Source organism: Taurulus bubalis (assembly GCF_910589615.1).
Source record: "Taurulus bubalis genome assembly, chromosome: 18".
NCBI classification, from domain to species: Eukaryota; Metazoa; Chordata; class Actinopteri; order Perciformes; family Cottidae; genus Taurulus; species Taurulus bubalis.
This window is the reverse complement of record NC_136606.1, coordinates 18,031,949-18,059,865: the sequence shown is the minus strand read 5'-3', so window position 1 is coordinate 18,059,865 and position 27,917 is coordinate 18,031,949. Positions and strand designations below refer to the sequence as shown.

The following is a 27,917-nucleotide window of genomic DNA, read 5'->3' as shown; positions in this document are numbered from 1 at the left end:
ATGTTTTTAGCGCGTGACACATCAGTAAAGGCAGGGCAGGTACGACGCGCGTGCACTCAGCCCTCTCACTTCCAGCACACACACCATGAAACGGTACTGGCAGCGTGGGTCGGGGAGGTGCGGGAAGGTGATGTCGTAAAGCTGAGTGTCGTAAACCAGGTGCGGAGAAGGGGAGGTGAAGGGGAGGGAGGGAGGCAGGAGGAGGGAGGGGGGGGGGGTGAGGGGGGGAGGGAGGAGGCGACTCTCCGGCAGCATTTAGACACAGCGAAAGGATCATGGCGGATGGCCCCAGGTGTAAGCGCAGAAAGCAGGCGAACCCGAGGAGGAACAACGGTGAGTTGAGCGACTTCCGACGCGGGGCTTTTCTGTCGGGGGAACCGTGTGGAGGCTGTTCTGTCTCCCGGTAATTTCAGCGAAAAGTTTGGCAGCCTACAAGTCCGTTTTTTTAGTGACCGAAAGTGCTGGGAAGTAGCAAGTGAGCGCTGTATTGCAGCCTATGTGGTGTACCGTTATACCTGGGTCGCGTCTCTCCCTCCGCCTAGCGGTCCGCTGCGCTGGAGACCGTTATACGCACCTCACCCTGCTGGGAGCGGACCCGCTTTCTGTCTGCACTTAAATACTTCTTTACACGCTTTTAATACACTTTTACCCGCCTCGCAGACTCTGTGTTCATGTTTTGTTCTTTCATTCTGTCGAGTTTGTGAGCCCACCACTAAACTCGGACCTGTTTCTGCGGGGCTACCTGATTGTTATTGCGGACCTCGACAGTACGGGTTGTCTTTAACGGTTTGGTTTGGAGGAAAACACAACAAAACATGATGTGTAGCTTTGCCTTTTTGGTCGAAAACGTCGCGGACGTCGCTTATGTGTTTTTGAAGCATAGCGAACGCAACTGTTTGTTTGTTCTTTCTTTCTTTCTTTCGCTCCCTCGGAGCAGGTAGCGGCAGGACACTGTTGCTGCACCACCCGGGTGACACACCGCCTCTGCCCGCGTTGAGCCCGGCCCCGCTGCGCGCTTCCCGTTAGCTTTATATCACCGACGACCAGACAGTGTTAGCGGCAGAGGAGAGAAGAAAAGGACAGGTCTCCCTTTTTTTCATCCTCCCAACTTATTGCGCTGTTTGAGTTCTGGGCGGCTCACGCCGTTCATGTTTTTACGTTTTAAACCCGGGTCTTTGGTGGTGAAGTCGGCGGCGGACAGGGACGCTCAGTGGGGACACACGGTCGGGGGGCAACGCGAGGTTCCGGAGAACGAGCGATATCTCACGCGCTGTTTGAGCGAGCAGGGCGAGCGCAGCCCATATAAGGACAGCGGATCCTCTCCCTCTCTCTCTTGTCGCGAGCTGGGAACCCTGGTTCTTGTACGACCTGGCGGTGGTGTGGGGGCTCGCGAGCGAGCCGTTGAACGCTCTCCGTTTGTCTTACTGCCTATTTCAACACACTTTGTGTACTATACAATACAAGTGGACGCATTATGTGCGCTTCGGTATGCGGAGCTCAACGGGGCTTTCGCCCACCTCACCGCGGCGTCGACATAGTGTTCACGAGTCGCCTGTTGGGCTCTTTTAAGGGCACTCAGTCCCTAGATATCGCTCGTGCGTCTATTAACCACCTGCGTGTTCATTTAGCTTAATGTCAACGTAAACCTCAAAGACTTTTAGCGAGTTGTTAACCCCCACCCCCGTGTGTATTTATGTCGTGGACTGCTGGGAAACCGCAGAGCGACAATTTACCCCGGTCCTCACTGTTCTTAATTATTTTATTGAGAAAGAAATCATTTTTTTAGTTGTTTGGTTTTGTTATTTTGTTGTTGTTGTTGTGGGTCTGACTGTTGTCCATCAACTCGTTGTGCCACCCAGTGTAGCTTTGAGGAACTGAGCTAACGCCGCAAATGCATCGTTCATTTGGTCAAAACAAACACGCGGGACGGACCGCTTAACGGCGGCCGTGCGCGGCCAAAACAGGGTTTGGTGGTGTGAATTTTCTGTGGATACAAGAAGAGTGATGCAAAGAGTGGCATGTTGTTGTTGTGTTTTAGTTGTTGTTGTTTTTCTCGATGGGTGCTTATCGATGTTTTCCACTGTCATGCCTTTTCTTTGCGGGGTGTGTCGCTCTGCCTTCCCTCCCAGGAGCGGCTGTGCAGTTTAACCACGTGCAAGGTGTGGACACACCTTAAATAACGGTCCTGCTGTCAAGGTGTGTGTCCTCTGCGGTCCTCCTGAGAGAAATAAAGGGTGTCTTATTTACTCTGGAGAGACTTTTTAACGTTTTATTTATTTATTTTTATCTAACTTCATTTGTTGCTTTTTCCCCCTTTTAACTAAACATGTTTTTTTATTAAATAATGCCAGTCCTGTGATATTTTAAAGTCGCTTCCTCAACCAAACAGATGTGTTCCCTGTTACTTTGCCTCATTTGCATTTGCCTCAAAGAGCTGCCACGGCTTTTAAGTCCTCACTTCCTGCCACCTCCTGACAAGACTGCAGATCTGTCATGTAAATTAACATCTCTGCTTTTTTGTTGTTGTTGAAGGGAATTCCTCAGTCTAGTTAGACTGAAGGCTGACGTTGCATGTTTACCATACCTCTTGCTTTTGTCACAATGTCAGAACAACTCTGCATTTTAATGTCTAATTAATTGTCTTTGCTGCTACTTTTTTTTTTAGTAATGCAAAAATAGTTTCAATTGCCGTTGCTCGGGCTCTTATAATTAAGCAAGCCCTCAAGTTGTGCCCAGCTTGTTGTGGTCAGTGTCTTTGCCAGGTCCCCGGTGAGCAGGAGAGTGTTGAGATCAAGGTGAGCCTCGTTCCCCGCTGTAAACAGAGAGGTGTTAACAGCCCGCAGGACGACAGGTGTTTGCAATCGGCGGGATACTACAGCTTCCTTTGTCGCTTCTCCCCAGCCTGCTCCCCTAAGGAATAGCAGCCGTTCCCTGCAACAGTAATTTAACACAGCAATTTGGGAATAGAGGAATGCGCCCGGTGTTAACATTCTTTGCAAAAATAAACAGGCCCGGGCTGGGACGGCTTTGCAACCGCGCTCGGGAGCCGGGGGATGATGTTTTCGGAGCGGCGTTACCGAGTCTAGTTGAAGCGAGAGTGTGCGTACGGTTGGCTAGGATTTCTATTTATTTGACAATATCACACGGGTCATTTGTCTCATCCCCTAAACTGTCTTTCTCTCTTCGCTCTCCCTCCCTCCCCCTATCTATTCTCACACACACACACTTGCACCTTGATGAATCATCCATCAAATAGGGAAAATGAGGTTGTGGGCTTGGCGCTTGGCAACAACTCATGTGATGTTGAAGAACATGTTTATTGGCCTGGTAAAACTATACTTAAACTACACTTAGTTGCCCCTGGACTCTCTCAGCCTGTCTAGAAACTATTGAATGCAACCACATGCTGTACATTTGTGGGAGAAAAATAAAACAAAACAATGGTTTCGCTCCAGTTTGCGAGGTGAAACACGGCGTGTCTTCAGGCCACAGCGGAGGCTCCCGAGGAGGTGGGGATCGGCCCTGCGGCTCCTCCGCATGCCACTTCGGTGTTTTAAAAGACATCTGTTTACATTTAAAAGGTCCACCCCTGTTGTGCGAAGAGTTTAGTGGAGGAGGACATTTTTCATTTACCTCGGCGCTTTTCACCAACTTCCTCGGCAGCTTTTTAAAAGTGCCAAGTAAGAAGAGAAATCCACCCCCGCCTCGACTCCCCTCCTCTCCCCCTCTCACTCCTCCCTTCCCAGAGCTTGTCCTTTATTTCGAGGGGTTAAGACACAGTAGCCAGGGGTGCTGTTGATTGCCCCCTGACCTAGGCACCCATGCGTGCCTAGAGTATGACTTCACTTTCCCCCCCCTGTGCCATTGTGAGGCTTCCAGCATGTCCAATTGTGTTTGTGTTAAAGTCTGTTCAATGAAAAGGGGAGAGAGGAGGAGGAGGAAGAGAGGGAGGGGGGTTGAAGCTGCAGCTTTTTTCCTCCACTCCCTCCGACTCTCCGTCCACTTCTCCCTGACCCCTTAAACCGTGGGCTCTATGTTCCCTGTGGAGCCGAGGGGGAGTTGGTGAGAAGTGGCGGAGGTGACTAGAACATTTTACAACAGGTGACATCTGAGGGTCTGTTGCTGGCAGATGAAAAGCAGACACACATGGCAGCTATCTCCCAGATATGTATGGATTCTAGGGTCAAGACTGTAAGAGTATGTTTTGCACTTAAAACTCCAAATAAATCCATGCAGGTAAAGATCCCAAACTTTTTACTTGTCTGTTTTTTGCTAATCATCTGGAGAGAAAAAAAAAGAAAGAAAGCAAAACTTCCTCCCTAAACATGTCCATCCGGGTGGGAAAAGGCCCGTCCTCATCTGACCATTCGGCGGAATTAAAATGATGTGATGTACGACCACACTCCCACCACTGTTAAGGCGGCTTAATGATTAGCTGCTCCCATGGAGGCTGAGAGCATTAGCCTATAAAAAAAGGTGCTCTCCCTCCGTAAAGCAGGAGTTTTAAACCCAGAGTCAGTTTCAGTAACCCCCTTAACTGCGCTTGGATGTGCTTTATTGGGGTTTGCGTGGCTGAATGCTTAAATGAACCATTGTGTGTTCGGGCTTTAGTGAGAAAGCCCGAGGAGAAAGAGCCTAGTTACCTTTGCAGTTTGCCTGCTCTACCTCATACACTTTCAGCGGCAGAAGAAAAGGCCCATTCAGCGGCCCGGCATGGGGAGGGAGAGCCCTTTTCACACTCGGCTTGTGGGAAACTTCTCCTCCATACTGTGCATGCCATTTGCATATGACCCATTCTTTTGCCAAAGGTCCCTGCGAGGGAGGAATCTGCGGAACGTTCGCAGAATTCATCAAATCCCTCTCTCACGCAGCCCTGCGGGCCCTCAAGAGCCTGCTTCGCAGCACCCCCGTTTGACATTTTTTTGCCTCGGAAGCGCAGCTTACGCCCTAGTCACGGTTGCTCGCTTTAACGTAACCGCCGACGCATCCCCCCGCGGCATTCTGTGCACCGCGCGTTCTGAAGTGGCGATGTGCTACCCAGTGTGCTATTTTTGTCAGGATGAAGGCTTAATTTGGCACAGCCGGCAGGAGTTTCCCCCAAATCCCCCTGTGATGATGGGTCCATCTGCACGGCAGGACAATGTGTCGGAGGCTCCCCAACTGACGCCGCTCGTCCCAACACTGTTTCTGAAAGGACACAAATATTGAGCATAGGGGGTAATGCAGGGACGAGGTGATGGAGCTCACTGAACTGTACAAAAACACAACCGCCCGGGCTGCCTCTCGCCAGCGTTGAAAATCATTTAGGCACCGCAGGAACCAGAACTGCACACTGGCATGCTTGTTGTTGCCGAGTGAGAGTCGGGTCGGTCTGCAACGGCTCTGACAGCCTTGACCCCGGCGCACTGATACTGACACGGAAAGTGGTGGAGGCGAGTATTTGTTGCCATGCAATGTAGGGAGGAGAGCTCAGGAAAGTGTATCGTGTTAGCCAACTGAGCAGAAAAGCCTCCCCTCCCGACTCCAGAGCAGTGAGTCACGGGCAGACAGGTGTGTTCGCGAGATGACTTTCAACCTCACAAACTCTCCAAGCGGGCGCTTCTTTTCTTTCACGTCTTTTCTTCCACATTAACCGTCCCCTTGTTTCCCCCTTGGTCTCTCCCGTCTTCTCAGCCCCTCTCCACAAGTGTGGGTGGGTGAAGGGGGGAGAGGTAATATTCTCCAGCAGTGTGTATAGTTGAGGGAGAGATTACCTCTAAATTGCCGTCCTAGCGGAGGTAAATATTGTGCATGGCGTAGCCCAACGCCACCTGCTGATGTGTGTTTTTAATCACGCATTTGGTGGCTTCTCTTCAGGTCCACGGCGGGTCCCTTTGGGTCCGTCTGCAGACCCTCTCCGTTTGTCACCGCCCACCCGCCATCCCCGCCACCACCTCCTCCTCCTTCCCGCCCACCTATCCCCTCCCTTGTGGTCCTCAGTGGAGCGGTTAATGAAAAAGACTGGACTGACACAATAGGCAGAAGGCGGGCCCGGTAAGGGGCTCTTACGCCAGCTTGTGTTTATGGCTAAAACTCATCGGGGCTAACCTCTGCTGGAGCTTCACCTCAGACCACCTGACCAGTTTATTGCCTTTTTTTCCTCCTTTTTTTTGACATAGATGTTGGATGTCTAGTGCATTTAAAATGTGCTTGACCTTACCACAGTCCCTCAGTGTCTCCCGTCTACAGGGATGAAATTAGATGACATCAGATGAGGAGTAATCCGCCGCCATGCACTGTGCTTTGAACACAGCCTAGTGGCTGGCTCTCCGCCAGCCCGTTATGATGACCATATTGATTTTCCACTCCGTAGCACACAGAACTGATAATGGCCCTCCTGAGGGGGTACACATTCATACTCGCATACTGATTCCGGTTGCTCAGCCTGACTGTGACGTGACTGAGTCCGTGCATTGAGCCGGGTAGGCTAGGCCGGGCTAGCCCTGTGACGGCTCCTGCAGGAAAAAAACAAAAACAAAAAAGAAACGCCTTAGTCACATTGTATGTTAGACAGAGAGAAGGCCGGCTGCTATGTTGAATGTCAACATGGATAAACATCCACACGGGATTAATGAGAGGAGAATGGCCAGCCTGGGAGCAGAGGGGAGGGCACTATAAGAGGGAGGCATGGCGCGTCCGCATCGCCCCATTTAACTTGTGAGGGTTTTGTTGGGCTCCCCATGACCCCGCTAGTGTGACCTAACCGGAGAGCAGGCGGCAAAGCCCAGACCCACTCACTGACTGTTAGAGGAAGAGATACAGTGTGTGTGTCTTTGTGAAGGAAAAGGAATAACCTTCTGTGCAGCCTGGACTGAATTTACACCGTCTTTAGTGGGGTTAAATCAAAATAAATACAGGAGGAGTTCCTTTTCATTCGGTACTGAGGGTAACCTCATAAATATACTGCATTTCCTAACTATGTAAGGTCAGTTGTGTTTTTCATGCAGCTTGGGTGCTATATCGTTAAGTTCCTCCTTTAGGGCTGGCCCCGTCTGACAAATGCCTCTTTATAAACAGTGTATTCAAATGTTACATCACTCCATATTTTTCTCACGTCTACCACCTGCCTTATCTTACATATTGCTGAGACACCAAGTCAGTGCCACGTTCAACCTTCTGGATTGGATGTCCTGTACAGTGCAGCTAGGTCCGTGTTCCCGCTCTCGTTGGCCCTCACCTATGGCTCACCCATGAGCTTTGGGTAGCGACGGAAAGAAATGGGGTTGCAGATACTACGGTTTTGAATCCTTGAGTTCTGCATTTTGGTGTTTTAGAACGAGTGGGCGCCCTGTGAGACGCGATCCATACTCTCTTGGAGCAAAGTGTACAGTGTTTTAGTTTAGTTTAATTTCACGCTGGTTCTTTTTGTGTCTCTGGGAACTAAAATTAATCCAGAGACCTTTGACCACCTGTCCTGGCTCAGCTCACCGCTACGAGCATCCAGGTGTTTACAGTCAAAACACATCGCCCCCCTCCCCTCCGAGCATGTGACGCAAACACGCGTGTGGGTGTATTCTGTGTGTGTAGTGTGTAGTGAAGGCAGTAGATCCCCTCGGCTCCCCGCAGCCAGGCGGCCATACATCTGTCTGCTTGCTCGCGCTGACAGGGCCCTCCAGTCTCTCGTTACAGCGGCGCCTCAGTCAATGAGGCGCGGCCTTTAATTGATCGCGTTTGGAGTCGTACGACACTATCAATTAGTGCTCGCTCATCACTTGTTTGTTTGTTTTGTCTCGCTGTTCTGATCAACTCGGCATCATCACTAGTTGCCTGTCCCGTTAGCTGCGCGCCAGTGCGCTAACAAAAGCCGCGCGCTATTCTCCTCAATGTCAATTTTAACGCCTCTCTTTCTCATGACTACTCTCACTCTTTGACTCCTTCCTGTTTGCAGCCTCTCTCTCTCTCTCTCTCTCTCTCTCTCTCTTTCTCTCTCTCTCTCTCTCTGGCAGCTGCCTTGGCTCTGATTCTCCAACACCAGCAGGTGCTGTATGTATGCAGCAATTCAGCTGTACGGGACTCATAAATAACACCTGACAAAAAAAGTGGGAGAGAGCCGGAGCGAGGGAGAGAGACAGAGATTGAAAGTTTCCTCTGGCAGGAGAACAGGGTGTGGCTCACGGTCAAATGCCGGCCTTCTCATGAAGGACATGTTCAGAATAGAGAAAGAGAGAATGTGTGAGAGCAGCAGAGACAAAGAGTGGGAATGCGAGCGGTTCTTCGCCGTAAATGTGCAAACGCGTCGCCCGCTCTCGTGTTCCCGCCTCTCCTCAATGCCAACTTTTCAATAAAGCGCTTTCATGCAAATTTCCCGTAAATGGATCTTTTTTTAACACAAGGCCAGCTCTAAGTGACTGGTTAAGGAGGAACTTGAATTTGAAGGAAGGGAGCGTTATCTTTTCTGTAATTAGGGTGTAAGAGCTTGGAACAACGTTAATTGTGCCCTAAAAGCAAATGAAGAGGTCAGGAAAGAAATTACACGCACACTTTTATAATCATCATCCGTAATGAACCAGCACTCGGAATAAATGAACCCATAAATCATCCCGGATCGAGGACTGTTAATGAACACGGCTCAAAAACAAACCGTGCCTTTGTCATTTTGCGCTCTTCAAAAATCCACGCCAACGTCAGAGACGCATCCTGTCTCATCAGCAGCTATCGATCAGCCTCTCGGGGCGAAGGTTAGTCTGTCGTCTTCTCTCGGCCTCACCGGGAACAAAACCTGGAAGTGTGTGAGAGATTACGGCCCAGGATGCAACCTGAAAGCTCTTTATCTCTGTGAAAACAAGAGGCTTCCTGTGGTCCTGCTCCCATCCAGGCCACGAACACCCCCCCCCCCCCCCCCCCCCCCTTCACCTACCCAGCACCTGTGGCAGCCTATTTAAGGCTCCTCATCAGGGGCTGCAGGGAGACGACAAACCGGGAGCGGAAAAAAAAACATGAAAGCCTGGGAAACAGCATCTCTTTTCAGACACATTAAAAAGATTTGGCTCTGTGCATTTCAGTGTGCGCCAGTAAAAGAAAGGCCAGCTTTTTAGTTTCTTCCCGCAGAGTACCGTGTACCGTTGAGACCGAAGAGCGCTGCCACAGTCACTTCTGCAAAGAGTTCCTGGACTCAGTATGACACACAGAGCGTAAGGAGAAAAATAGCCCCGTCATGTCAGTGTCACTTGTATGAGGAAGTCCATGACATTAATCAGCCTGCTTTGTGTGCCTCTTTTGTTCGGCTTTAGAGAAACCCTCCATTTTCAACGTTAGACTCCACCTCTCATCTGGTGTTTCTGATGAGGGAAACAATCACAATCTTGTTGCTCACCTAACGTGTTGCGTTTTTAACCCAAAAACCCTCATCCATAGAAAGCTCTCCCTTCTCCATTGAGTTGCCGCCACAGCTGGCAAGGGTGGTTTGTCTTGCCGGTGTCCTGCGTTGAATTTCAATGAACTCCCCCCACCCGTCCTCCCCATCCTCCTCCTGGTCTTATTATGCCATCGCTGCTAACTGGCTCCTATTCACCGCAGTGTCCTGACTTCCCCGAGGGGCCTATATAAACAAGGGCTATTCACTGGCTGAAAGGCCCGCCCCCCTGCCAGCCGCGGCCCCTCCTCGCGTCGGCGCCAGGCCGCGGTGCATCTCGCTCGGACGAATCGACTGCCGGCGGCGGCGGCGGCAGGCTCCGTGCCACCGATTTTGTTCCAGCGCACTCTCGGAGAGATTCAAAACTTTAGACTTTGACCTAAAGCGACTGATGAACGGCCTCGGCCGGCATGGCGCAGAATGACGAGGGAAGGCCGGTACTGTGTGTGTGAAAGAGGGAGCAGCTACCCGGAGGTGTGCGGTGTGGTGTGATGTTACAAGCCAGGCTCACTTCCTGTTGTTCTAGTCCATCAGGGTAGCTCAGGGGTGGGGTGGAGGGGGGATGCTCCCATGAGACTACCCCGTGAGAGTCACATGGTCCGGCTGCAATGCATTTAAAGGCCATGTTTTTCTCTGTCTGTGTGTGTGTGTGTGTGTGTGTGTGTGTGTGTGTGTGTGTGTGTGTGTGTGTGTGTGTGTGTGTGTGGCTCAGTGTGCTGAGCGTGGTTTGGGAGTGCATTCCCAAACCACCTGAATTCTGACCTGAGTGTGAACTGTCTCTCCCCGGCTCTTCCTCTCCTTTTTTTTCTCTTCTTTTTCTTCATTTATTGCCCTTCCCTCCACGCTTCCTCCCAATCAACAGATCTCAGAGGAAAACCACACATCTCCCCAGGGTGCCTCTCTCTATCTCTCCCGACCAGATGTTTAAAAAGCTGTTTGTTTGTTTATCCAGCGGAAGTCACTTTGATTGATGCCTCCCGTAAAACGGGCTCTGCACGCACACTGACGCCCACATTCCTCTGTGGTAGAGGCAAATATCTTGAAGAGAGAATCATATAAATTGTTGCTGAAATGATCGCCGGCGACCGCGGTGCCATTGGTGAGCAGGATGGGGTGCAGCGTCCCTTAGACTGTAATGGCCCTCCTGTCCCAGCCCGCCTCCGTCATTCCCTGCCTCGCCTGCTAATTTAGAGCGGTGACCTTCTAATCGAACGGGCTGTCTGATAAATCTCTGAATCAGGACAGACGTCCGGCGGGGCGTGGCGGTGACACAGCGTCTAGACGGGCTGAGAGGTGAGCGGACGCTAAGGAATCTCATCCCCGTGCTCTCCGTCACACGCCGCTGCTCGTGGCCGCTGGCGCGGAGCGGCCTTTTGGCCAAATTCGTTCCACCCGAGCGTCCGCGCGGGTCAACGTCCTCCGCAGGACGGCGAGGGTTCATCGTGGACGACGACTCTGAAGTACAGCCTCAGAAATAACATTGGAGTTGATTGAGCCGTGCATTATGGTAACAAAGTAACGGGCTTGTATTTGGGTCAGGCTTTATCTAGCCCTCTTCTTTGGAAAAAAAAGGCCCGGGGCTGAATTCCACCTAATAATTGTATTGCCCCGTGACAGATAACATTGATGTAAAGCTGTTTACTGTTGATGACGAGTCCATTGAGCCCAGCCGCGCTCTTCCCTCGTCCTTGGGGAGCTTATCCCTCCGGCAGGGCTGCCCGTGTTTTCATTAAAACCCAGGTTTAAATGGACCAGGGCCTCTGATCGACAAGCAGATTAACAACTAATAAAACATACATCACGAGATGTATGTGTGTGTGTATATATATATATATATATATATATATATATATATATATATATATAGGGCCCCCTCTGAGACTCTATTAATACACAAATATGGAGGATTACTGTCTGCTCGTCTCCATGGCCGTGGAGAGGGGATTAGGGTCCCGGTCCAGACAGATTGGATTTAATGTGTGTGTAAGACTAAGCGATTGCTGTACTACAAAAGCCCTCATGCATGCGCACTGATCTCTGCTCTCCGACGGAGACGTCATGACATCCCGTTGTGTTTGTGGATCACTTACATTACATTTGTCAGCTCTGGGAGAGAAACATATTACCATACCACCTAGTTAGTCATCTGCAATTCTACTTTTTTTTTCTTCTCCTTCTTCTGCTTATTTCCAGTATTATGTAACACTTGTTTGCTCGACCAAACATGCAGGTTTACAGAACGAATGTTCCTCTCTGTGGCAAATGTGTACTTTTAGTTTTGTTGCGGCAAAATAGAAAGCTGTACCTTAGTATTTGTAGTGTAATAATATCAGAGGGGTAATATATTGGTGGCAATATATTAAATCATAACCTCTGCTAAAACACATTTTCCTGAATTAAACTTCCTGGATAATCATTTATAGCATCAACATGTGTCAGCTGCAAATTGTGCCCTTAAGTATGGCCACCTGTCACAGTTTGTTGCATGGCATTCATAAATGTCTGTGTGTGTGTGTGCATGTGCGTGTGTGTGTGTGTGTGTTTTCAGAGCTTTGTAGATAGTCAGTACACGTCTCACCAGAACGTGCCTGTTCATACCTTCGCTGTTCATTCTGGCCACATGACATCTATTGCTTCTGTCCATCCGGGGAGAGGGATCCTCCTCTGTTGCTCTCCCTCAGGTTTCTTCCCCTTTTTTCCCTGTGAAAGGGTTTTTACTATCTTTATTGGGGGAGTTTTTCCTGATCCGATGTGAGGTCCCGGGACAGGGAAGTCATGTGTACAGATTGTAAAGCCCTCCGAGGCAAATTTGTATTTGTGATGTTGGGCTATACAAAATAAACTGAATTGAATTGAATTGAATTGTTCAGGTTACAGAAACTGAAATAATTTATGGCAACTCAGTGACATGGAGGATCAATTTGGACCCAGATTGAAAGGAGCTAAACATGCACACGAACACACACACAATGCACAAAGCGCATGCCAGCAAATAGGAAGTAAAATGTCTCTCTTAACTCAACAATCAACAATTTCATAGTCTGCAGAATGCGCGACACTGAGAAATGAGTCCCAGCCTGGCGTACGTATTGTTCACTGGAGCATCTAATGCGGCGCCATTTCAGCCTGACGCACTACTGAATTGGCAAATTACTAGACAATGCACCCAATGAGGTTCCTTCAAAAGCACAGCCTTTGATTAGAAGAGAACATCTCTCTGTTCCCAGTCAGGAGAGGTACCGTGTGCCGGGAAGCTCGGGGGTCCCCATCCTCACATCGCGGAGAAGTAGTGTTTTAAAGTTCCTCTCTCTGAGTCCCCAATCCATCTCCCTCAGCATTAAACTGTGTAGCCTTGGGGGAGTCCTCATAAAGACAAACGTAGATCGTTAGGAAGCGATGGATTAAAGACTGGGAAATTCTCCGCGACTATAAGGGACCGCGGCTACAACCACTGGAAAGTGAAAACACGTGTATCCTATTCCACAGATGTCCTAGAGATATCGCTCGGTGTGTGTCCTTTACCTGTTTTAACATGCGGCCCACACAGAAACACACACACACACACACTCACAAACCCTGGGCTGTTTATCCCCAAGGGCGCCCGGCTAAAGGAGAGAGAGCCCCTTAATCATGTCCCTGTCCCACGTCCTCGTTATCAGCCACGATTAATGAGCTCTCCATTAATGAAAAAAAAAAGAAAGAAAGAAAAAAGAAAGAGAAACAGGAGGTGCCCACCCCTCCTGGGGGAGAGCGAGACGGGGGGGTGTGTGTGTGTGTGTGTGTGTGTGTGTGTGTGTGTGTGTGTGTGTGTGTGTGTGTGTGTGTGTGTGTGTGTGTGTGATCCTTCCCACCCAGGTGCAATGACATCACCCTCCAAGGTGGATATGATAACTGTCACAGCTCGCTTTTGTTCAGGAAGACAGGGCATGTGTGTTTGTTTAAGCGTGTGTGTGTGTGTGTGTGTGTACATGTGGCCTCACGCGCAACTCTGTGTTTTGATTGTTCAAACCCAACCTCTTGGGTCTAATCCGTTTTGCCTTTGTATGTCCGTCTGCCTCTTTTGTCTATGGTGGCTATACGGCGTGAGGGAGGAAGGGGAGGGGAAAGGAGCGCTTGATGAGACACTGGAAGTGGAGGAGAAGGAGGAGGAGGAAGAGGAGGAGGAGGAGGAGAGGGCGGCAGGTGCAACGGACACCCGGCGCAATCACCGGCGCTCGGCAAAAGCGGCGACAGGAAATCAAGGTTGTCTTGGCAACCGGGCACTATCGATTAAGCGCGGCCGTCTCCGGGCTCGCATCAGAGTCCCGGTGGACACGGTGATGAGCTGGGTTTCTAAGAGAGGAGAGGGGAGAGAGGGAAGGAGAGGAAGGATTGGACAGCGATGACTACAGGTGTCTCTCCAGCACTTTGTTTGGTCCTCACTAACTGGACATCCACATCAGCTCGGGGGTCGAATCCCCCCTCCATTCACGATTACAGAACCCCACCAGGGCCATTGTGGGTTGAGGCCTTCTCTGAACCCTGCGAACACTTAACACGTCCCGTGTCCCTCCGTCTGGTCCCTCTCTCTCTCCCTCTCTCTCTCTCTCTCTCTCTCTCTCTCTCTCTCTCTCTCTCTATATATATATATATATATATATATATGAGAGCACAGCTCTCTCAGCGTTTCCGGGCCATTAGTTCACATTGTGCGGCGTGATTTAAGGACCCCGGGACACACAAGAGGAGTTTACTAGTCCGGTCTCTGCAGGGCGAGCGGGTCGCTGTGCACACAGACGTTTTGCCACAGTTGTACACTGAGGCGTTGATGTTGCGTAAGCCCTGCTGCAGAAGTAATCAATACGCACTATTGACTTGTTAGGAGGAGTATTTTTGGCTGATACCGCACTCAGTCGGTGTATCTTCGACAGGCCACGTCTCTTTCACGCCGCTCCCCCTCTTTCTCTCTTTCTCTCTGTCTCCTGACAGAAGGTGAATTGCCCCCGATGCCAAATCCCCCGGCGATCCGTCCACTCTCTGTCTTTCCTCTTTTATTACCAATTGCCCTTTTTTGTTCTTATTCAACAGCCCTGTCCATCACCCGAACCAAATGCCTTTCCACACCTACACTGTGCACCAAACACTTGTTAGAATTGGGAAGCTGTGTTGCCGGAGGAGATCCACCGCTATCTCGTGATTGGGAGGACAGCAGTACAAACCTCTCCCTGTCTCCATCCCTCTTCCTCCCACCCCCCGCGGCCGCTTGAACACAGAGCCGGCCTCTGTCCTGCCATCATGTGGGTGTTGCAGCCTGGTTAACCCGTAGCTATCTGCTGAGCCAGGCTCTGTATTGTTACACTCTGTTTCATTTAGTGAGCGCAGGAAGTCTTTTTTTTTTGCTCAGGCACTTGCAGAAATACTTTTAGAGTTTGGGGAATATTCTTATTTACGTTCTTGCCGGGAGGTTCGATGAAAATATCGACACCCCTTCTCGTGACTATTTGGTAAAATAAAAATGAGCTAGAGCTAGAGACCAGTTAGCTTATCTGAGAATAAAGACTGGACACATGGGGGGACAGCTAGCCTGGTCTCTGTCCAAAGGTAACAAAATATGTCTAGTAACATCCCTAAAGCTCACCAACTAACATGGAATATCTTCTTTGTTTATCAGCACAGAAAAGTGCCGGACTATTTTTTGGCCGGGGCGTAGAGATTTCCTAGTGTCAGACCTCCAGGACACAAACTTGCTGTTTTTCCAATTGTTTCCACTCTTTCTGCTAAGCTAAGCTAACTTGCTACTGGTTACTTACTAACATAACAGCAGTATCACTATTCTCATCTAACACAAGTAGAGGAACATATTTCCCAAGACACTGGACTGCTCCTTTAAACTCTTGCTGTAACAACGTTAGCTGCTCATTATTCTGTCTCGTTATTGCTACTTGTGAAGTCATAAAGCCTGCTTTAAAAAAATATGGTACCTTCTCATCAGTGTAGAAATGCTGAAGGCTATGTTTCTCAGTACAAACGGCACCATCGCCCCACTGCATCATGGGTGGGTTGAATTATGTCCCATCAGAGTGGATTCACACTGTTGATGATTTGTGTAGAGCGGGTAAATAACTGCTCTGTCCTTATTGTCACAGTTCAGCATTTTAATCCTTCTTTTGTGACTACGTAGGACAGAAATCAACTAGTGGCTATTCATTTATTGACATGTACACTTAAATGTTGTTTCCTGTATGAACCGGCAGAGTTCATCACTTATAAGCCACAACAACTCCACAGGCAGGACGTGGTGCAGTTCCCAATAAGGTTATTACAACAGTGGCTGGGTTTATGCTAAAAGGAATGCAATAGTGCTAAATCCAACTTTAAGTGAACACATTGACGGGTGGGGGCAGAGCTGAACTGAACACAGCCGAACCGCGGCGTGGCCCGGAGTAATGTCTTACAAGACTGCGGGGGGCGCCTAACGTCCCGACTACCCCTCTCTCATCTCTCTCTATTTGGCCGCTATTCTGGGCAGGACTAATGTGGTGGCGGCGGTGCTGCGCGCTGAGTGAGTCAGCGGTCATTAGAGTGTGCAGACAGCACTCTTGCCCGGAGGCCACAGGAGCCAGTCAGTCTAATGATGAGGCCGGGGACCTGAGCGCTCAGGACGTCCTATTAGCTCCATCCAATTAGCCATTTCTGGGCGAGGGAGAGAGGGGGGTCGGGACTTGCCCATAGTCGCCGTTACTTTGACCGTGCAGGACATCTCCTCCATTGTTGAAAAAGAAATGGCTCATGGTGCATGTTGAAGTGTAGCCGTCATGTTACTGACTTGAGCCGTGAGAGAAGAGAGAGAGAGAGAGAGAGAGAGAGAGAGAGAGAGAGAGAGAGAGAGAGAGAGAGAGAGAGAGGCTCAGCCACAGTGCTCAGATCCAGTCAGCCTCCCCTGGGTGAGGCTGACTGGACAGGAATGTAAACATGGCAGCTAAATAAACTGCTGTGTGGGACACAGGAGAGAGAGAAAGAGAGAGAGAGAGAGAGAGAGAGAGAGGGGGAGACAGGGAAGAAGACAGAGAGGGAGCAAGAGAGCAAGGACAGATTATTACAGGCTACAAGTGGAATATATATCAGAGTAAACGGTCTGAACGCAGCGAGGGGATTTTCCTCGACCGTTAGCTTGCAGCGGTCGTAGTCAAAGAATTGAACCTGGGAGGTTAGACGACATCGGAGGCTCACAAGGACAGCTTTCCAGCATTCCTCTCCCGCCCACCCTCCTCCCTCCTTTTAACACCTTATCTCAACCTCTTACTCTAAAATAAGATGCACTCTCACCATGTCACATGGCACCAGACATCACCCGCAGCTCCTCAAATACTCAAGCCCACTTTGAAAGCTTTTGAAAGTGCCGGTCTGCATTTTTATGTGTGCATGAGGTGAGAGGCTGTCTATACTTATGATACAAAGCTAAAGATCATTTGGTTTGCCCCATCGCAGTGTCGGCGGTCCTCTTCCCACTGGTTCCCAGTGCGAGAGAGAGAACAGCGCCCTGAAAAGTCTGGAGCACCCCCCTTTCAACTAGTGGTCTCATCCGTCTGGCTCGTTCTTGACGTGGCGATCTGATGGATCAGCACAGGTGCCGCCGGCCTTGCTAGTACCCGGGGCAGGTGGCAGCCATTACCGTTCCGCTCCGGCTGGTTTAGGCATCGCCGTGCCACAGCCAGCCCCGGCCTCTCGGTGTCCTCTTCCTACCTCCTACCATAAAACCAGCGGCACTTCTTTACGCCGACGCTTTAGGTCTCAGGTCCGCGTTCTTTCTTGTTTTGCTTTTGTTTCCCCCCCTCCCTCTCTCAAAGCCTTTCATTTTCTCCCCAAGTTGGATCAAAGAGACGAGGTCTGTGGAGGCGTTTGGGACCAGACTCAGTGTCAACATGAAGCTTTCTCTGCTTCTTACTGAGCTGGATTTTTTTTTTTATTCCCCTCCGACTTCTCACTGAGAGCCGGTGCACCTCTTTGCCACAATGTCCTCTTCTTCCACCACGTTACAATCAAGCCATTAACACAAGCACGCCGTCAGCCACCGGCTCATCAGCGCACCCCGATATTCAACCTGACGCCGTCCTCTCAACCCCGTCTTTGTCCTCCGCTGTCGTCGCCCCCCTCCAACCAGCGCTGGGCGCCGGGCCAGAGGTGCTAAACGGCGTCTTAACCCCGGTGTCCGAGACTCGACTCATCCTTTATTCATTCCCATTAAAGGAGCAGGAGAGCTGTTCTCTGCTGTAGTCGTTGCTGCTCCCTCCCATTAGAAAGACAAACGGCCGCAGTGTATCCACCGCGTCGCACCGACATCACTGACGGACGCGGGGGAGTGAAATATGCCATGTTGCTACGTCTCTTGACTCAGTTCAGATCCACGTTGAGTTTTACTCCTGTAATTGTTTTCTTGTTTATTAAATTTGGTCTCAAGCTACAATCGCAATAATCTCAAAGTAGTCACACTGTTAAACAGAGGCACAAAGGCACAAAAACAATACCACACACACACTCGCAGAGAACACACACACACACGCCTCCAGTGGCGCCATTTAGCTGGCAGCGAGCCAAAATCTTCCTTACGATATAAGCCCCCGGTACTTCATGTAGGGTACACACACACACACACACACACACACACACACACACACACACACACACACACACACACACACACACACATACACACACACACACACACACACACACAGGCCAAACAATATCAGCATCTCCCACCTTTACAACCTTGTTTCCCTGCAAGGGGGGCTGTTTGAAGCGAAAGGAGAGATAAAGAGAGGAGGGCGGGAGGAGAGGAGGGAGATAAAGGTTAGGAATGGCGATGAAAATGGAGAAATGTGCTACGCCAGCGACTGCGGCTGGCGGGGGGGTGGAGACAGACAGGAGTGAACATTTCTGCCCCGCTGGTGGAATTTTGTGTGTGTGTGTGTTGTGCAGGGGCAGGTAAATCGAATATCAGCATATCTTGTGTGGACCGTCCTCCTCTCCGTCGCTCTTCACTTCTCTCCGGCTGCACTCAGTCGACGTGAAGCTACAATGGGAACTAGGATCACTGCTGATTCTTGAATTGAGAGGTTCTTCCTGTGTATTAGTGCAAGGGTATTTACTTTATACGTTCGATGCTGGAGCCATTTTAAAAACTGAGCGGAGGATGTGACGATGTGTTTCATATATATTAAATAAACGCAAATTATAATCAGTTAGAACGGCAGTTGTAGCTTTTTCACATTACCCACCATCCTGTTGATTCACAGAGACCTCTCTCATTAATCTAAAGCTATTGTATGTATACTGTATATCCAGATCAGCCACACACACACACACACACTCCAGCCCCAGGATAAAGGGGCATTACAGTAAAGTAGCAGGTCGCGGGCCGATTTGATGGTAATCTATAATCTGGAAGGCTTTGACGCCACCGCCGCGCTTATCGGCCATGTTTGTTTGGCCAGGCTCGCGGCGCTGGTTTTAACAGGATGACGAGCGTCGCACGGTTAACCTTTTGACGCTTTATTTTGTTTTAAACGGCTTCACAGCTTCGTCGGCACTGTTGTGTCCGTGCACAAGCATTTTAGTGTGGGGAGTTTTTTTTTTCTTCGACTGATGAGTGTCGAAACATTACAAAAAAAGAAAATGTCTCATCATGAGTCATTTAGGCTTGACTTGAGGCCTTATTTTGAATCCTTTCCTGTGCTGCCTCTTTGGTCTTAAGGAGAGGATAGCCCGTCTGTGCTGGCTACTCCGAGTTAAACACTATGGCAGGCTGCCTCCTATACATTATACATGAGAAGGCATTGTTGATTTCATTTGTCTTTCTGCTATTCTTCCATCCCCCACCCCTCTGCATCCCTCACTGCCATCTTGCGTATCCACTATAGCTGTGGTATTAATCCAACTTTTGCCGGTGGATCCCCGTGTTCCTGAACGCAGCAGACATCGGGGCTGTCGGTGGTGGCACGCACGGCTCACATGGCGCCAGCTGCTTTTATTGGACAATAACGGGAGGCTGCCCCGGATGACTTACAGGGACGCGCCCGCAACCTTCCATGTGGAGTCTTTTTTATTATTTGAACACAGGCCGCTTGGTTGCTGTCGCGCATGTGAACCACCATGTGATGTACGTCCTGGCCCTCTAATGCTTCCCACAGCAACACCTATGATGAACTGTGAGTGGGTGTTGGCTGTGTGATTGATTGCGTTTGTGCCTCACGGTGGAAGATTGTGCATGCTGTGGAACAAACAGCGCTGCGGGACATTAGTGGGAATACATTTGTTGGTTACTTTTTATGCTTTCATGCACTTGTGTTTGTGAGTGTATTTAACCTTTGTGTGCTTTGTGAGACACCCCGTAAATCCTTCACGGTGCTTCAAACTCCCACTTCCTGTGATTGTGGCAGGCTGATCTTATACAGCAGTCAAAGTGGAACCTACGAAAAAAGGATGTGCTGTAATTCAAAGATATCCGACGGAATCTAATCATATTAAATCCACATAATCATGAACCAGGAGTTGTTGTTTTTTTAACTGCAAAATATCAAACAAACAATGGTCTTTCACTTTACTTTTCACGTGACTTCCATTCTTAAGTTACGCCACCCTATTTTGAACTGAACCAGGATCTTTTCCTAAACCCTAACTAAGTAGTTTTATTGGCTAAACCCTAGCTTAAACCTAGCTAAGTAGTGTTGTTGCCTAAACCTAACTACTGAAGCAGCCCATCAGTTCATTATGAGCTCTTGGGCTGATGGGAGTCAGCTAATGAGTTAACAGTGTTAGCTCATTAGGCTAGTATAACCTAGCATGACCTCACCACGGGTTAAAGCATAGATTTGCACTGTCGCTTTGTGACACTGTGAGTGGTACGGCGCACATTCTTTCATTTTGTGCAAAATAAACACAATGAGAATAAGTGTGTTTCCGGGTCATCTGGTCTCACCTGTAGCTCACCGGCTGTGTTTGTGTGACTCGCTGTGACAGTCACCATCCTGTCTCCTCTGGCAGCTCCTGGAAGTGTCGCGTCATCTCTGTGATCACCCCTTTAACTTCCTCCTGCTCCTAACATTAAACTCGCTCAGCAGGGGAACACACAGGTATCAGAATGCGGTTATAGTTGTGCACACATGGAAGTTTGGGCTAATTATAAACTTAAGACAAACACCATTACTACATGAGTTTTTCATGTTCCTCTGGAGAGCCTCTCTCTCTCTCTCTCCCTCCCTACGTTGATGTCCAGTTGGAGCACCTGGGAGGAAGCAGCTGTAGGTGGTGATTACAGTTCAGAGACTCCAAAATAACCTCTCCTCCTCCCTTGCCTGCTCTCTCTCCCTCCATTCTCTCCTTCTCAGCCGCCCTCTCCCAGCCTCCTTCTCTGTGAGTCACTCCATCATCCATATAACAAACAAAGACGTCCACAATAAAGAAAAAAGAGACAAAAAAAGAGGAAGACAAAAGAAAGAAAAAGCTCTAAATTGCCTCCATTCTCTGCTCTTTAGTGCGTGTTCCCATTTGTGTGTGTGTGTGTGTGTGTGTGTGTGTGTGTGTGTGTGTGTGTGTGTGTGTGTGTGTTGCCATGTAAATATAGTGACTAATACACACTGCCTGGCTCATCAATATGGGGAGCGGTGGGCTCGGCCCTCACAGATGAGCACAAGATGAATAATGTTAGCCCAGCATTGCAGCATATGACCACCCTTTCTCGTTCCACCCACCTCCACTGTGTGTGTGTGTGCGTGTGTGTGTGTGTGTGTGTGTGTGTGTGTGTGTGTGTGTGTGTGTGTTTGCTGTGCTAAAGCTCCCATCAATCACACGCCCAGGACCTTTCAGCAGGCTACATGCACACACCAAGACACTGACACGTACACACTCCCGCAGAGTTTATTAAAAGCCAGAGTGTTATCTCTGATCTGTCTGACAACAGCTGCACACACACATACACACACACACACACACACACACACCCATATATATATATATATATATATATATATATATATATATATATACAGTCAGCTCTAACACAACCATCAACACAAGTCACACTCGTGTTGGCTGCGTGGCGAGAAGAGCAAGTCCTCGGACAGATCTGTCTTTCTTTTCCACTTCCTCTCGGCTACGGAGCGCATCACCGCGGTCAAACAGGAAGGCCAGTGTTCAGGGTCACGTACCGGTGGAATTCCCCTCCTGCACCACAGGGAGCACGCGGGGCGAGGACACAGCTCCGGTTTGACCCAGTTCAGCCACCGTAGAGCAAGTCCCTCTTCTGTCCGCACTGGTTTTCCTTGAGTGAATCACTCAAAATTTGCAATTTTCTGATCTTGCAGATTCCGATTTTCTCTCTACGAATTTTGACAGGCTTACAGAAAAGCAGTAGTTTTAATGACAGAGGTTGCTTAGAGCTAGTGTTAGGAAGTTCTAGATCTATTTCATATTGCTGTGAAAACATCATCAAATGATTAAGTTTGAATACATCATGACAACTTTATAAATTATATAATAATGCAAGTTAAGTCAAACTCGGTTCACGTTGATGATAGCTGTTAGCTCCGTTAGCTCCGTTAGCCGATTGATCAATGCACCTCTATGTTAATCTGTCCTTGCTGGAAGTTGACAACCAGAAGGGCTATTTTCCCACATTCATAAAAAAAAACTGGGATCAGAAGCAGAGGTCACTTGTTCTCCAGGAAATAGAGCACCGTGATTGTTGTAGCTGTGGCTTGGCCCCTGGGACACATCTGTTATCAGATATGTGTTTTAAGTGTTTCTGCTTGGGGATATTTAACATGAAAAAGAGGGGAGGCTCTATCCGGAGAGAACATCTGGCCGCTCCCTGTTGAATGACTTCACGGTATGAGTGACATCACACGGGATAGTCCCGGGAGTCCCGTCCAACGATTGCAGTGTGCTTTGGTAATCCACGTCCCGCCCTGTTGGCCCGCGGCGTACGACAAACCCTGATCTGGCCTCCATCTCTACGCCCCGAGGAGCAGCGACCAGAGCAGGGGAGAACGACCGAGCCGAATGAGGGAACGGGAATGAAGAACAACTTTATTCGGCTGGCAGTTGCTATCGTCCAAACCATTCTCACACAATCAATCAGTTTCGGCATTGGAGTCCAGCTGACTCATTCTCAAAAGCAACAGTTCATTTTCCGCCTGTTTACAGTGCTGGGAGACGCTAAGCGGGGTGATATAACAGAGGGCCCCAGAGTCCCACAGCAGCAGTGTTTGACTCACTGTAGGCCCCATTACCATAGATGGCAGAGGGGAGTGAGAGATCTGCGCCCATCGATTGCCCCCAGCTGCACCGTCGATACTCCCCTCCGAATTCTGACACGGCGGACTAATGGTCTCCCGGGGGCAACCAGACCAACGCCCACGCGCCATTCCCCGCACCTCTGGGCGTAATGGACAAGCGTCAATACGTCAATACGTGACGGCCCGCGCCTTCACCTGCTGCCTCAGCCATTTCGGGCAATCAGCGCCCGCGCTAATGACGCCGCCGCTCGCTCTGCCTGTGATTCTTCATCTGTCCGCCCCACGTTTCTGCAAATCATAGTTTGCGAGTTAGTCATTGCAGCCAGAGCCAAAAGGAGGAGGCGACGAGCTGGGAAGAGGGGCAAGGTGGACTAGTTTGACCCCCTCGTAAACTCACTAGGTGAGGTTTTGCAACATGTGTACACACGTGTTCTTCCTGTCTCGCCTGGTTTGGCAAGACAGATTTTCGTAGCCGTCTGCCCGCACAAAGTCCGCCCCCCGACGTCGTTTAACAGCAGGGTAATTGTGTGATCGGTACCGGTTGACTGCTCTTCAGCCGCAGTGGCCCTGGAGGCTGGTGTTGTGGGGAGAAGGGGCTAACCCTTCCTGATCACACGGGGGTGAAAGCCACTTTGCCTGAGGAGAAAGGAAAGGACATAAGGAGGTGGGGGGAGGGTTGTTAGTGGAGGACCGAGGTGACAAAAGAGCTTTTGTGGATGTAGGTTTAACGGCGTTAACCCCTTTCTCTCCCTGCTTCACATGACTAACAAGAAACCACTGTGACAACTGAGCAACAGCCCCCGGGGCCGTGCCTTCGATTATGCGTTTGTGTGTCAGAGGTTGTGCGGGACATTTGGCCCTCGGCAGTCTTGTGACAGAGCTGACATTCTGTAGAAATGAGAGAGTGGTCAGCTGTTGTCAAAATGCCACAAAAAGGAGGATTTTTTGTTTTTAGCGGAAAAAAGAAAGAAAAGGAAAGAGCCCTCGCTGCACTTTTGCTCGTTAGTGTCAGAATTAGTGAAGCCACAGTAGGCTGTCGACCTGCATCTGCTGCCCCGGCTTCACCGAGGTGTGCTGACCCGCTGATTGCTATAAATGGGGAACTTGCAACGGTTTTAAAATTAGACGTGACCAATAAACAAAAAGGCACTACTGGGTTATTTCTGCACTTCCACCTGTCCATGAATGCGTGTGTGTGTGTGTGTGTGTGTGTGTGTGTGTGTGTGTGTGTGTGTGTGTGTGTGCTGCCTGTTGCCCTGCGGCCTGTCCCCTCACTGAGACATCTGTCAGGCATCAACCACTGACCTTTACGCCAGCGCAACTGTTGTCCCTCTCTCTTTTTGTTCCTACCTCTTCTTCCTCCTCCTCGTCTCATACCTTCACTTTACCACTTTACGATCACTTGCTTTTTCCTCTTTTGCCCCCATTTTCAAACCGTCTCCGTCTCCCCCCCAGCCTCCATCCCTCTCTCCCCTCTGCGTCCCCTCCTTTACCCTCGGCCCCTCTGACAGTTTGTGACACTCCCTCCCCGGGGCCGCCATCAGTCCAGACGAGCATCGCGTGTGACAGGCCAGCTTTGTCTTTTTAAGCCATTAGCAGCTCCTCTCCTCCCACCTTCCCACCTCCCCCACTCCCGTTTACCTTTTCTGCCCTCTTCTGTGTGTTTGTATGCGCACGTCTCCCGCTGCTGACTTTGTATTAATCTGCATAGCAAACACCGCCTCGACTCGAGTGAGGAATTGACGAGTGCAAAAGACACGTGACGGGCAGCGATGCTCAGTCCTCCTTTAATGAACTGATGCGTCGGGCAGAATGTACAGATGCCTTTGAGCAATCTGTGCAGTAAGTTATACTTCACAGGTAAGCGGGGTTTAATGAGATTTTCCAGTTGGAGGATTGTTTGCCTGCGCACCTCCCTCTCTCTCTCCCTCCCTCCTCGTCGGCCAGTGTAACTCTCCCTGCTCTGTACTCCCCCACAGTAAACTGTCAAGCCTAATACAGGCAGGAATGTCCAGTCACCTGCTCCTAAAATGCAACAGCCCTGTGCTACACTAACCTAATATAGACCTGCGCCACACACAAGCAGGTTGGATAACACCGTTGTTGCTCATTGCGTATATTTAAACACACAACCTCGGCCCAGCTGTTGGGCCACAATGCACACAGCGAGGGAAACTGAAATCTGAAGTCCGAGTACAAATGAGTGGTATTCAGGATCCCTACTTTAAGGAAGGACTGCTAGCATTTGTAGCCGCCTCACTGTATCTATGACAGAGCTGGATCAGGCTGTGAAATCGGACTCTGTCTGACAACACAGAGAGCAGGCTTGAACAGTTTGGGCCTCGCCGCTTGACAAATGATTACCACACTCCTCTGAGTGCGTCTGCCTATTGTCCGGCGCCGTAATATGCGAAGGGACTATTCCAACACATGCGGCACCGTCCCGGGACAGGCGCTCTGCGGTGAAGTTTGATGCTACTGATGTAACGGACTACATTTAAACCTGGCCGAATACCTTTTGGCTCTAATAATATCCCTGCAGAGCCTCCGCTCAGAATGTCACAAACACGAGACACAAACCGGCAAAAATCACAGAGGAGGAGGAGCGTTCTTATCTCCTGAATGGAGTCTGACAGCAGAGGTGACGGGGAGCATTTCATTGGGCTTTGCGACACTCCGAAAACGAGGCCGGTTGCTTTCCTGTGCAGGCCGAATACTTCTGTTGCCGTGTGGTTGTTGTTTCTGTGTTTTGAGGTGATTTCCAGTGCAGGCGTGCGTGAATAATATCAAGTACGGAGCTCCGGTGACATAGTTAACACTCGTGTACAGGTCTGATAGAGGATGTGTGATACGTGTGGGACAAAGGGGAGACAACAGGGACAGATCAACCGTAAAAACAAAGCACAGAGCTTAAGGAGGAAGCATTAACTGCAGGTTTTCTGGGGTTTTACCAGAAAGCAGGTGTTTCCTCTCTCTCTCTCTCTCTCTCTCTCTCTCTCTCTCTCTCTCTCTCCTACATCACTGCTTTCTCAGTCACCTGCCTGCACCGTGCATAGCTGGACTGGTTCACTGGGTGGGCATTCTCTCACCACAGACCTGCTGAGTGTTGGAGAAGTGGAGCAGGCCTCTTCACTGGTGGATGAAGGGAGGGAGGGAGCATAGATACTGTAAGTGGGTAGCAGGGGGTTTAGGTGTATGTGTTTGTTGGAGTTTTGTAGTCTTTTTGGACTTTGTTTTGCATCAGGTTAATTGTCTTAATAGTTCCTCGTGGCGGTAGATACGATGGATGTACCCACAGCGACCAAAAAGCCCTCTACACGGCGAGCATGCCTCTAAGTGGCTAAACACACACTCTTCGCTCTCACTAGGTGTACCGCTGTTATTGCCGTTGATGGGGATGTCTCACCTCCAACATAAACATGGCTCGGGGAGACAAGTGTAAACTTGGTGGCGGGGGCTTTGCAGAGGGTGTGTGTGTGTGTGTGTGTGTGTGTGTGTGTGTGTGTGTGTGTGTGTGTGTGTGTGTGTGTGTGTGTGTGATTGCACCCTCCGGTCCCTACCAGCCCACTGGCCTTATTTAGAAGAGCCGAGAGGAGCCAGATGCAGCAACTCTCCGAGGGCACCCAGTGCAACAGAATGTGTGTGTGTGTGTGTGTGTGTGTGTGTGTGTGTGTGTGGGGCTCATCACTGTGCTCATTAGCCCCAGAGAGAAATACCATCGCCTGCCACTGTGATTCCTACCCAGAACAGCCTTTTGACCTCCCCTCGGTAGCAAACGCAGCCTATTATCCAGGTGTCATTGAGGCGCAGCAGCACTATCTCTCTAACCCCGAGCAATACAACCACGTGGCCTACTAAGCAATGCACATAATAGACGCACTTTAGTCAATATCTCTATTGAGACGCATTCCACAATCTCGGAAGGGCAGTTAAATCCTTTTTTTTTGCTTTTCCTCACGCTCATTACCAACCGCTGACTTCCTTTACACTTGGAAGTGTGATCATGCAGATTAAGAGAACAATAGCCGCCATTAGCATTAGTGTTATCATGGAAAGTGCTCATCAGATGGGAGATGAGTGACCCGCGGAGGCCCATTAGCTCACGTGCTAAAACCTTGATCAGCGTCATTAGGAAGACAAGAGCCTATTGTCTCCACAGCTCACCTCTGAGATGAGTCACATGGAGAGCCCCGCTCCACAGGTTGGAGAAGTGCTTTGTAATAATCTCAATCGCTGTGTTGCTATTTGCTGCCTGGATCCATCAGTGGAACATATAGCAGTTTTGTGGTTGCGCACGGATCCAGAACGGCATCTAAAGTGACTAATTCTCAGGACTCTTCAGCGCTTCTGCTTTTTGCCTCTCCCAGCCGAACTTAGAACGATGAGTAAGAGGTCGTTTGGGGAGTTTTTGGAGCTGAATGTTGTGCTGTGTATCCATGGAGAAGAGTCCAGGATATGACTGGTCCTAGATGTCACTGTCCTCCTCTGCTGCGGCTGGCAGGCTCTCAGGAAACAGTCTCTTGGGACCCCTAGTGCCCTCTCCGGCTAACTGACTGTGAGGGGATGCGGCGCCGCTCTACCTCTGGACTACTGGAGCCAACTCGTCTTTGCCTGACCCAAACGGCCGAGCTTGCAAGTTTGGCCTGCAAGCAAGCCAACCATGAAACAAAAATCCCCAATTCTTTTGTTTTGTTATAGGCACTCGAGCTGACCTTCCTGACTCTGTGGGAGGACGGCTGTTGTTTTAACAAAACCGGCAGCGTTTACCTCCGCGCTGAATGAGGCACCTCACCTTGAGACGGCATACTTGAGGTTTTGAATGGCACGGCTTTGTTTTACTTTGGTTTGAGCTGTTTTTTTCTTTTTCTTTTTTTTTTAGTGGTTGGCATTGCAGAGCAGCGAGGGCAGACTTTGTGACGACAGGGTTCTGTAAGTCCTCGAGGATGTCTGCGGTTGTTTGAGCTCTGAATGAGATAAGTGGTGTACCTCAAAGACGGGAGACTGCACAGAGGCTAAATATAGAGACAGGAGAGAGGTAGAAGGGGCAGACAAAAACTGTGGCTGCCGCTTATGATGAGTCAATGTGTCTAATCACAACCAGAACTCCAGCAGACCTCAGGATATATGTCAGTCGGTTGGCTGAATTTAGCAGCGGGGAGAGCGCACACCCTTTGATCTGTCTCTGTAAGACGGGGAAAAGTGTTTTGGTTGAGCATTCCAGACATGCCTCCCACGCATTCTGGTCGGGGGCT

At 49.8% G+C, this 27,917-nt stretch overlaps 1 protein-coding gene across 1 annotated transcript in view; it reads left to right on the top strand.

Annotated features, from left to right (window-relative positions):
• Positions 1-273: 273 nt before the first annotated feature.
• Positions 274-27,917, top strand: part of zeb1b (zinc finger E-box binding homeobox 1b) — a 43,980-nt gene continuing 16,336 nt past the window's right edge. The window contains exon 1 of the mRNA XM_079234387.1: positions 274-333. Within this exon, the coding sequence (XP_079090513.1) occupies positions 276-333 (58 nt within the window). The 5' untranslated portion in view covers positions 274-275. The remainder of the gene's footprint in view (positions 334-27,917) is intronic.